Here is an 11,993-nt window from a genome sequence, read left to right as displayed (position 1 = left end):
AGAAGGATCTAGACCAATAGGTCACCTACCGTCAATGTCTACAGAAGGATCTAGACCAATAGGTCACCTACCGTCACTGTCTACAGAAGGATCTAGACCAATGGGTCACCTACCGTCACTGTCTACAGAAGGAACTAGACATTGCTCTGGATGGACACCTCAATGTTCAATGGGTCACCTACCGTCACTGTCTACAGAAGGATCTAGACATTGCTCTGGATGGACACGTCAATGTCCAATGGGTCACCTACCGTCACTGTCTACAGAAGGAACTAGACCTTGCTCTGGATGGATCAACTCAAAGCTGACAAGGACCTTGTCCATGTTGGAAGTAAAGTTGTACTCCTTGTTGCCTGAAATGTACAGCAGCAAACGTAAATAGTTGAGCTGAACTGTTTTGTCCATTTATTTTAGGACAGTGTTAAAGGCACACTATCATGCCACACTTCTCTGAAAATCCATATTGCCTTTCTCTCATTAATACTAACTATCAGCCCCCAGCAAAGCTACCATATAATTCATTCTGAATAAAATGATGTATTAAGATTACAATATGAAATTGAAAAGTTCGAATGAATTAATGCAACGCGTGTATGTGTATGTGCGGCTGCTTGTACTAGCCCAGACTGAAGCTGGTTTTATAGTGCTAGCCCACTGAGATACCATGCCGCAGTGAGGCATGAATACCCCACTCAGACACATTATACTGACTCCGAGCCGACCAGTCCTTGTTGTACCCATTAATGCCGAGCGCCAGGCAGGTACCAACAAGTACCATATTTTAACGTCTTTTGGTATGACGCGGTCGGGATCGAACCCACGACCTTTTATTGTAAGGATAGGAAGCCACTAGTGCACATGCCCCAAAAATATATATATATACTATAGACCCAAATATTGTCGAAAAGCGTGATATTGTGCCTTTAAAACATGGCATGATTTATTCCTATTGGCAATACTGAACTAGTGTGAATTATGCTTAATCTACAGTGTGGTACTGAGGTATGGAGTGATGTATGCGTAACCTGTACAGCAGTTGAACAAACAATACACTGACGTATGCCCACCCTGAAGTGCTGTTTCAAGACATCAAGTGATGTGTGCATACTCTTTAGAGCAATATATGAAGCATGGTATGGTGTTTTATTACCCTGTAGAGCTGTACTGAGGAAGTGCACAGCCTTGTCCCTGTAGGGGGTGATGAAAAGATTATCATCAACAAGTCGCATCAACAGCTCGTCCTTCTGGGTGTTGCTGAGCGTGAACTGCTCCAGATGGGCAGTATACAAGCTACACAACATGGTGGACAGGACAGACCCCTGCCCGATCCCTATGGTCTGTTGGAAGTACCCCTTCCGATCTGCAACAAAGTTCAACAGAATGAAATCCACAGCTCTGATTAACCAGTGTCTAATTTGCTGATTCAGCATTCCCATTATCTAGGGTATTTTACCTCCATTCTTCTGTTCAAGCTAGGTAGGACTGTTTATGTTGTTCGTTTTGAAGCTGATTTATGATGCAATTTATTTCAATCAAATTATATTCATGGTTGATAAGTAACAAGTGAAACAAAGATGGAGGTGCTACTACTGAAATGAAGAATAACCGATGGGTCACGGGTTATATCTGTAAGAGTTACTCAACTGGCATTTGTCAACGGATATGTTACTTTAAACACCAGTTGGTACTACACCTACCTATCTTGATTAGGTTGGGAATGAGACCTACCCTTCATCAAGTTGTGTTTGAGACCTACCTTGAACATGTACTCATTGTGTTCGAGACCTTCTTTGAAGAAAGACGAGTCGACTTCGAAAGGGCACAGAAAGGAGAGACCAACTCAGACCACATGTCACCTACCTTGACTAAATTGTTAAAGAGATGGCTCTTCAACACAGACACCAGGTGGTCGGCTGTGAGGTGTGGATGCATCACCTGGGGGAAAAGAGTGAGTGAGTGAATCAGCTTCATGTGGGAGGATGCTGGCCTCAGTTGTTTACTCTCGAGTGATTCATGCATCAAAAACAATTGGACCAATTGTCACTCCACAAACCAATGGCCATCAGATACTCTTGTTATTCCACAGACAACTGGACCAATCGTCACTCCACAAACCAATGGCCATCAGGTACTCTTGTTATTCCACAGACAACTGGCCATCACGCACTCTTGTTATTCCACAGACAACTGGACCAATCATCACTCCACAAACCAATGGCCATCACTCTTGTTATTCCACTTGACAACTTATTCCACAAGACAACCATGGTACTCTTGTTATTCCACAGACAACTGGACCAATCACTCCACAAACCAATGGCCATCAGATACTTTTGTTATTCCACAGACAACTGGACCAATCATCACTCCACAAACCAATGACCATCAGGTACTCTTGTTATTCCACAGACAACTTGACACAATCATCTTGTTATTCCACACAACTGGACCAAATGACCATCAGATACTCTTGTTATTCCACAGACAACTGACCAATCAATCATCTCTCCACAAACCAATGGCCATCAGATACTTTTGTTATTCCACAGACAACTGGACCAATCATCACTCCACAAACCAATGGCTATCAGATACTCTTGTTATTCCACAGACAACTGGACCAATCATCACTCCACAAACCAATGGCCATCAGATACTCTTGTTATTCCACAGACAACTGGACCAATCATCACTCCACAAACCAATGGCCATCAGATACTCTTGTTATTCCACAGACAACTGGACCAATCATCACTCCACAAACCAATGGCCATCAGATACTCTTGTTATTCCACAGACAACTGGACCAATCATCACTCCACAAACCAATGGCCATCAGGTACTCTTGTTATTCCACAGACAACTGGACCAATCATCACTCCACAACCCAATGGCCATCAGATACTCTTGTTATTCCACAGACAACTGGACCAATCATCACTCCACAAACCAATGGCCATCAGGTACTCTTGTTATTCCACAGACAACTGGACCAATCATCACTCCACAAACCAATGACCATCAGATACTCTTGTTATTCCACAGACAACTGGACCAATCATCACTCCACAAACCAATGGCCATCAGATACTCTTGTTATTCCACAGACAACTGGACCAATCATCACTCCACAAACCAATGGACCAATCATCACTCAATGGCCATCAGATACTCTTGTTATTCCACAGACAACTGGACCAATCATCACTCCACAAACCAATGGCCATCAGATACTCTTGTTATTCCACAGACAACTGGACCAATCATCACTCCACAAACCAATGGCCATCAGGTACTCTTGTTATTCCACAGACAACTGGACCAATCATCACTCCACAAACCAATGGCCATCAGATACTCTTGTTATTCCACAGACAACTGGACCAATCATCACTCCACAAACCAATGGACCATCATCATCCACAACTGGCCATCAGATACTCTTTGTTATTCCACAGACAACTGGACCAATCATCACTCCACAAACCAATGGCCATCAGATACTTTTGTTATTCCACAGACAACTGGACCAATCATCACTCCACAAACCAATGGCCATCAGATACTTTTGTTATTCCACAGACAACTGGACCAATCATCACTCCACAAACCAATGGCCATCAGATACTTTTGTTATTCCACAGACAACTGGACCAATCATCACTCCACAAACCAATGGCCATCAGATACTCTTGTTATTCCACAGACAACTGGACCAATCATCACTCCACAAACCAATGGCCATCAGATACTCTTGTTATTCCACAGACAACTGGACCAATCATCACTCCACAAACCAATGGCCATCAGATACTCTTGTTATTCCACAGACAACTGGACCAATCATCACTCCACAAACCAATGACCATCAGATACTCTTGTTATTCCACAGACAACTGGACCAATCATCACTCCACAAACCAATGGCCATCAGGTACTCTTGTTATTCCACAGACAACTGGACCAATCATCACTCCACAAACCAATGGCCATCAGGTACTCTTGTTATTCCACAGACAACTGGACCAATCATCACTCCACAAACCAATGGCCATCAGATACTCTTGTTATTCCACAGACAACTGGACCAATCATCACTCCACAAACCAATGGCCATCAGGTACTCTTGTTATTCCACAGACAACTGGACCAATCATCACTCCACAAACCAATGGCCATCAGGTACTCTTGTTATTCCACAGACAACTGGACCAATCATCACTCCACAAACCAATGGCCATCAGGTACTCTTGTTATTCCACAGACAACTGGACCAATCATCACTCCACAGACAACCACAAACCAATGACCATCAGATACTCTTGTTATTCCACAGACAACTGGACCAATCATCACTCCACAAACCAATGGCCATCAGATACTCTTGTTATTCCACAGACAACTGGACCAATCATCACTCCACAAACCAATGGCCATCAGATACTCTTGTTATTCCACAGACAACTGGACCAATCATCACTCCACAAACCAATGGCCATCAGATACTCTTGTTATTCCACAGACAACTGGACCAATCATCACTCCACAAACCAATGGCCATCACCAATACTCTTGTTATTCCACAGACAACATCACTCCACAAACCAATCATCACTCCACAAACAAATGGCCATCAGGTACTCTTGTTATTCCACAGACAACTGGACCAATGGCCATCAGATACTCTCCACACAAACCAATCATCACTCCCATCAATGGATACTCTTGTTATTCCACAGACAACTGGACCAATCATCACTCCACAAACCAATGGCCATCAGATACTCTTGTTATTCCACAGACAACTGGACCAATCATCACTCCACAAACCAATGGCCATCAGGTACTCTTGTTATTCCACAGACAACTGGACCAATCATCACTCCCACAAACCAATGGCCATCAGGTACTCTTGTTATTCCACAGACAACTGGACCAATCATCACTCCACAAACCAATGGCCATCAGGTACTCTTGTTATTCCACAGACAACTGGACCAATCATCACTCCACAAACCAATGGCCATCAGGTACTCTTGTTATTCCACAGACAACTGGACCAATCATCACTCCACAAACAAATGGCCATCAGGTACTCTTGTTATTCCACAGACAACTGGGCCAATCATGTCCCAACAAACAAATGGCCATCAGGTACTCTTGTTATTCCACAGACAACTGGACCAATCATCACTCCACAAACCAACCAATCATTCCACAGTCAACCAATCATGTCCCAACAAACCAATGGCCATCAGGTACTCTTGTTATTCCACAGACAACTGGGCCAATCATGTCCCAACAAACAAATGGCCATCAGGTACTCTTGTTATTCCACAGACAACTGGGCCAATCATGTCCCAAACAAACCAATCATGTTATTCCCAACAAACCAATGGCCCAACAAACAAATGGCCATCTGGTACTCTTGTTATTCCACAGACAACTGGGCCAATCATGTCCCAACAAACAAATGGTCATCAGATTAATTCAGTAGAAAACACAAATACAGGATTAGTTTGATAAAACTCGAAGAGTTTAGAGCCTGACCACAATCTACTTCTCAAATTGACAGGCTGCAGGAAATCAGTTCACCTGGTCCACAAGGAGACAGTCATTCAGCTGCACAGAGCGGCTCCGCATGTACCGGATAAAGTCTGGTTCATATTCCCCCAGGGTGAAGGTCTCCCGGTGGTATGTACGCTTGAGTCGTTCCCCAGCCAGGTAAACACTGGCCCATCTTCGAGTAATATATTCCTCTTCAGACTGAGTATTACAAAAAAAGCCAAATGAATTAACACATCAAGCAACACACTGATTGCTTGCTTGTTTGATATCCGTGAAGATCTAAACTCACTCACTCACTCGCTTGTTGGAAGAATGGCATACATAGTACTGAGGACACATTCTAACCTTGGTGGTCGCTGGGCAATGGTGCATGGTGTGTCTCCAAGCTCACTTTTGCAAAATGCATATTTTATAAAAGAATGAAAAAACGTCACAAATTAACCTCACTCAACAACACAGTTTGAACCTTTCAATTTGAAAATAAATGTAATTTTTTAAGTAAAATTGATATTTTATACTTATCCTGACTCATGATCTTTGCTTATCTCCCTTTCCCTTTCGAATGGTAGTGGAACACTTGAATCCCTTGAAGTTCCCGAAGTGGACGTACAATACTCACCCACGAGTTACCTCCCTTTGCCGTTTCCCGTGCAAACCAGTCATGTGACGCGCCTTACTTGTCACTCTCTCCTGATTTTCTGCCCATGCACTTGGATCTGCTGTGAAATCTCAAGTGTCTTCAATGGGGAGGCTGGGAGGGCTTGTTCGTCATGAGTCAGGATAAGTATAAAAGATCAATGTTACTTATAAAATTACATATTTTTCCTTATCCTGACTCATGATCTTTGCTTATAGAATCCGTCGGAATAGGTGGTGGGTCAAGCAACTGGATTCAACAGCTGTCCTTAGATACGTCCTGTATCCCCCCCATGGGAACTGCAAACGGCATTTCCGTGGTCCTATTCTTCCAACTTGCGTAGTAACTCGGGGGGACCATTCCTTGTCTTACTTCAATCTCAGACAAGTTGAATCATGTTGATTCGTGTGGTTATAGATAAACTAGTATTCTCCTGTACTAGATATCGTATAACAACCCATGGATTATGATAAGGTCTTTATCATAAATGAGTTGCGATCCCTTTATGTGCAGGTAAGGTTATTACCCGCACAGGATCTTAATCACTCATGCTAGTCTGTCCTAGACTGTATGCATGGACTTTCAAACTAATATTTTTCCTAGTAAAAGTCATCTACAAGTCAACGTGATAAAGGGTGAGATTTCAACTCAGAGCCTTTGAGGAACCGTTAGTTGCTGTGCTACAACGAGAGGCCCAAATTGGTGAATGCCTTAGACATCTTCAGTGGCTATGTCTCGGAGGTAGTGGTTGGCAAACACCGTGTCCGACTTCCAGAAGCAGCCCTCCATTATTGTCGGTATAGAGCAATTTCCATGTAGAGCTAGTGTTGATGCCAGTGCTCTAACTTCGTGTGGGTTGGAAGCTCTAGGAGGTTCTAGTCCTGCTGCTTTATAGGCTCTCAGTATGATGGCTCTCATCCAAAACGATATCATTCTCGAGACCTCTGTCATTGTCTCTGTAGATAACGTGATGAATAGGCACTTGAACTTTTTGCCTCCTTGTCTTAGTCCTTTGAAGATATATCTTCAGAGCTCTGACTGGACACAAGGATAAATCTTCTATATCCTCTGGGCCGAGGTTTATAGATGGCTGCTCTGGCAGAGTATCCTCTCTTCGTCAAGCATGCTTTGATACGGTCCATACGTGTAACTGGAACACTGCTGGGTTCCCATGTGCTTGCTTGGTGTGCGGATGTACTAGGAGGTTCGGCCACTCTGGTAGTCCACCAGAGTAGATACCTCTTGAGGTTGTCTGGTAGCGAGATGGGATCGACGCTGTCTAGATGTTTTGTCAGGAATCGATGCAACGGCCTCAGTTGTAATCTTCCTGTACGGGTATCGTGCTGAGGTTAGTAGACCCAGTAGAACTTGCCATGATCGTAGTGTAAACGGAGAGATGACTGCTTGTGGTATGATGGCTTGTATCTTAACCCAACGATCTTCTGGGATGACAATACGGTTCTCTGTTGTGATGATTCCCAGCAATAGAAGATCTTGTTGATTCTAACTGCAACTTCATCAGGATAATTAGCCATCCCAGTTGCGTGAGCAACTTAATTGTGAAGTTCAGCTGCTGTCAAAGTTGATTGGCACTTTGAAGAAAACTGCATGTCGTCCAGATACCCGACACTGCATAGACCTCGATGTTATCGATCGGTGCCGATAGTCTTGATTATTCGTATGAATAATAACCATAAAGCCATTGGAGATCGCACATGTTGTAGATCTTTTTGTTGAGTTTACGTAAACATTCTGCCTGTTGACCTAAGGTTCTTAAACCTTGGATTCGCGAACCCTGTAGATGTCTGCTTGCTGATATCTGCCTGTAGATCTGAGAGTTCGTGAACCTTCTAGATGTCTGCGTTGCTGATATCTGCCTGTAGATCTGAGAGTTCGCGAACCCTGTAGATGTCTGCGTTTGTTTGTCATCATGTATCTGATAGGAGAGGATGTCGTCTGTATCTTTAGATGGTGACTGCAGATTCAGGCCGTTAGTTATCCAGCTGTAATCTCTGGATCAGGAAACACAAGGTCTTCTTGTTGCTCCTGTAGTGGTTGTTGAATAGAGCTGATACTGCGCTGTTCATCTGCCTGTGAATCTGCATTCCCTCGTGTGCTGTCCTCCTTTCACGAACCCTTCTCAGATGATTCCCCTCTTTGCAAACCTTTATCTTGGGAAAGATGTGTTAGCGAACCTCTGGATGACTCATCATCCTTTCACGAACCCTTGTAATGAGAGCTGTGCTTTCGAGAACCCTTGAAAGGAGAGCTGTGCCTTCGCGAACCTTCTACTGCTGATTCATTACTTTGTGACTTCGAATAATGAGAGCTGTGCTTTCGCGAACGTCTGCTCTGCAGGCTGCCACTGTAGGATGATCTATGCTCATGCGATGCTCTGTGGTGTGAGCTTCGCGAACCTCTATGATGTGGTGAATAGCTTTGTGAATGTCTGCCAGATCTAGATCTGGAGCGACTTGAAGATGATGACGTCCAAACTCGTTGCTCTGCTGCGTCTGGAGTCTGACGATCTCTCTGCAGATGACTGAGGGTTCGCAGAAGTAGATTGTTGAGTGGACGATCGCGAGAGGTGTACGCTCGCGAACGCTATCTCTCACCGCCGATGTCTGCGTAGAGGGTTGACTGAGGCCTGTATCTTCATCGCGAGATCTGAGGGTTCACGAACCCTTCCTGCAGCTAAGAGGCTTCGCCGAGCGAGCCTGTGCTTCTTCCGCGAACCTCCCGCTCCATCATGGACATCATCTGGTTGGTGAACTGCGTCATAAACTCGCCAGGGTCGAAGTTCTGGGTTGTCTGAAGACGAAGCGTTCGCAAACGCTGAAGTGTTGAGTACCCCTGGTTCACTGCGTTGAGATGCTGGAGGTAGATCATCAGATATCTGGCAAGTTATGATCGTTGCAGGGGAAGATCTAGTCATAGATGTTGAAGAAATCGTCACCCTCATCGGTACTTCAGGTAGAAGTATCGGCGGATCATCGAAGACGTCTATCTCGTCAAGGGGTAGAATGTCTCCGCTGAAAGATCTATGCTGGGACGACTACTTAGGACGCACCGACTTCCCCATAGCTGCAGTTGCCTTCATCTGCGACGTGGAGGATGATGTCTACTTCTTAAGAGATGACGTAGGCTGTGAGGTAGTTGTCTTCTTTTTAGCGCCCGTAATAGCTTACTGCCCCTGTAACGAACTCCAATTATCACCAGAGTTGCATCTCAACTGCAACAGACAACTCACGGCATGCAGGCTCATCTCTGTTCTTATCCATTGTGACTGCCGATAATTTCCTCACCCTGTCCATGGCACGTCTGAATACATATGATAAATATTGGTTAAATTGTATTTGTGACAAATCAACACAATAATTACAACGTGAGTTGGAATAACATGGTGTACTGCACGAAAGGCATAGGGGGTGAGGATCAGCACGAGACAACCTGTGCCTGCAAACAACACATGATTTCATGAAATGTAAACACAATTACATAGCATGAAAAAATGGCACAATTCAAAAACATTTCGTACATAATTTACACATAATATATTATTATGATAGCCAAAACTATATTGCTGTTTCCTGTGCCTCAACTTCCTGCTGTGACATTCATAGGTAATGATCTCGTAGTAGTTGAGGTCGACTGCGTCATAGATGTCATCGATACCTCAGGTAGTAGTATAGGGGGGTGGTCAAACACGTCTTCCTCATTAGGTGGTACGATCTCATCGTTGAAAGATCTCTGCGTAGTAGCGGTAGCACGTGTAGATTTGCCCTCAGATCCAGTACTCGTAGACTTTCTCTGCATAGTAGAGGAGGACACCGTCTTCTTCTTAGACTGGGACGGCGTAGGTTGCGAGGTAGACGACCTTTTCTTAGACCCCTTTGCCGCAGATTGGCCCTGTAACGTACTAGGCAACATATCACTATTATGAACATCAGAAGCAAGCAACATAGCTAGAGATGTCTTTTTCACCCGATCCATGGCACGTCTATAGACATAAGACAATTATTGATTAAATTGTAAATCAGTTAAATCAATACAGTAGATATAACGCAAGGTGGATGAACATGGATCTGTACACGATGGACATTGGGGGTAAGGATCAGCCACGGACAACCTGTGTTTACACACACAGCAGAATTTCATGAATTGTAAACAAAGTTACAACACGATGAAAACACGACTCAAAGTCAATAAATTCCAACAATTTTGTACAATACTACATAATAATTATAACCAAAAACCATACACAGCTAAATTTAGAAGAATAGGCCTAAATATAAACAATAGAATTGCCGTATACGGGACTCCAGTGCTCGCCCAACCATCCGCTTGGGCGAAAAGGGAGAGAGTGACAAGTAAGGCGTGTCACATGACTGGTTTGCGCGGGGAAAGGGCAAAGGGAGGTAACTCGTGGGTGAGTGTATTTATACGTCCGCGTCGGGAACTTCAAGGGATTCAAGTGTTCCACTACCATTCGAAAGGGAAAGGGAGATAAGCAAAGATAATGAGTCAGGATAAGGAAAAATAAGAGAATATGTAGAATTAAGGTGATTAAGTGAGTGTCATATTGAGACATAATGAGCCAGCGGAATGTTAAGATGCTTTCAACAGTATTTAGCAACATATTAGCTAGATCAGATCCAGATTATACTGACAGAACAATGATTATATTTTACAGCATAAATTAATCATAGGATTCTGACACAACCAAGGGACGATACTCCACATGCACAGTGAAATGATGTGGTCAACACAGTTTTTTCCATCACCCTCAAAGATAACCATGTATGTCCACATCACCTGCCACAAATTTTCACCTGTAACGAGTCTCTAGCACCTTACCTCTAAGATGTCCTTGACTATGGTGTAGAGTTTCTGTTGCATGATTGAGTCATAGCATTTATTGATGTCTGTCTTCACAAAATACAGCTGCCTGCAATGTGAAACAAGTGATAGAGGCTTGCAATGTGAAACATGGGATGGAGTCATACAATGTGAAACAAGTGATATAAGCCTGCAATGTGAAAGAAGTGATAGTGGCCTGCAATGTGAAACATGGGATGGAGTCATACAATGTGAAACAAGTGATATAAGCCTGCAATGTGAAAGAAGTGATAGTGGCCTGCAATGTGAAACATGGGATATAGTCTTGCAATGTGAAACATGTGATAGTGGCCTGCAATGTGAAATAAGCCTGCAAAGTGATAGTGGCCTGCAATGTGAAACATGGGATGGAGTCATACAATGTGAAACAAGTGATATAAGCCTGCAATGTGAAAGAAGTGATAGTGGCCTGCAATGTGAAACATGGGATGGAGTCATACAATGTGAAACAAGTGATATAAGCCTGCAATGTGAAAGAAGTGATAGTGGCCTGCAATGTGAAACATGGGATGGAGTCATACAATGTGAAACAAGTGATATAAGCCTGCAATGTGAAAGAAGTGATAGTGGCCTGCAATGTGAAACATGGGATGGAGTCATACAATGTGAAACAAGTGATATAAGCCTGCAATGTGAAAGAAGTGATAGTGGCCTGCAATGTGAAACATGGGATGGAGTCATACAATGTGAAACAAGTGATATAAGCCTGCAATGTGAAAGAAGTGATAGAGGCCTGCAATGTGAAACATGGGATGGAGTCATACAATGTGAAACAAGTGATATAAGCCTGCAATGTGAAAGAAGTGATAGAGGCCTGCAATGTGAAACATGGGATAGAGTCATACAATGTGAAACAAGTGATATAAGCCTGGGAAAAGAAGAGGTGGCC

General features: G+C 43.6%; 1 protein-coding gene across 3 annotated transcripts in view; it reads right to left on the bottom strand.

Annotated features, from left to right (window-relative positions):
* Positions 1-1,206: 1,206 nt before the first annotated feature.
* The window catches only part of LOC124280173 (telomerase reverse transcriptase-like), a 97,086-nt gene continuing 86,299 nt past the window's right edge, over positions 1,207-11,993 (bottom strand). For all 3 annotated transcript variants that reach the window (XM_046716070.1, XM_046716068.1, XM_046716069.1), the window contains exons 16-19: positions 11,063-11,153; positions 5,596-5,766; positions 1,861-1,935; positions 1,207-1,360 (exon numbers count right to left, since the gene is read on the bottom strand). In XM_046716070.1, the coding sequence (XP_046572026.1) occupies positions 1,331-1,360; positions 1,861-1,935; positions 5,596-5,766; positions 11,063-11,153 (367 nt within the window). In that variant the 3' untranslated portion in view covers positions 1,207-1,330. The remainder of the gene's footprint in view (positions 1,361-1,860; positions 1,936-5,595; positions 5,767-11,062; positions 11,154-11,993) is intronic.

The sequence above is a fragment of the Haliotis rubra genome, unplaced genomic scaffold (genome assembly GCF_003918875.1).
Source record: "Haliotis rubra isolate DU_JTF1 unplaced genomic scaffold, ASM391887v1 Scf261, whole genome shotgun sequence".
Lineage (NCBI taxonomy): Eukaryota > Metazoa > Mollusca > Gastropoda > Lepetellida > Haliotidae > Haliotis > Haliotis rubra.
This window is presented reverse-complemented; position numbering and strand designations above follow the sequence as displayed.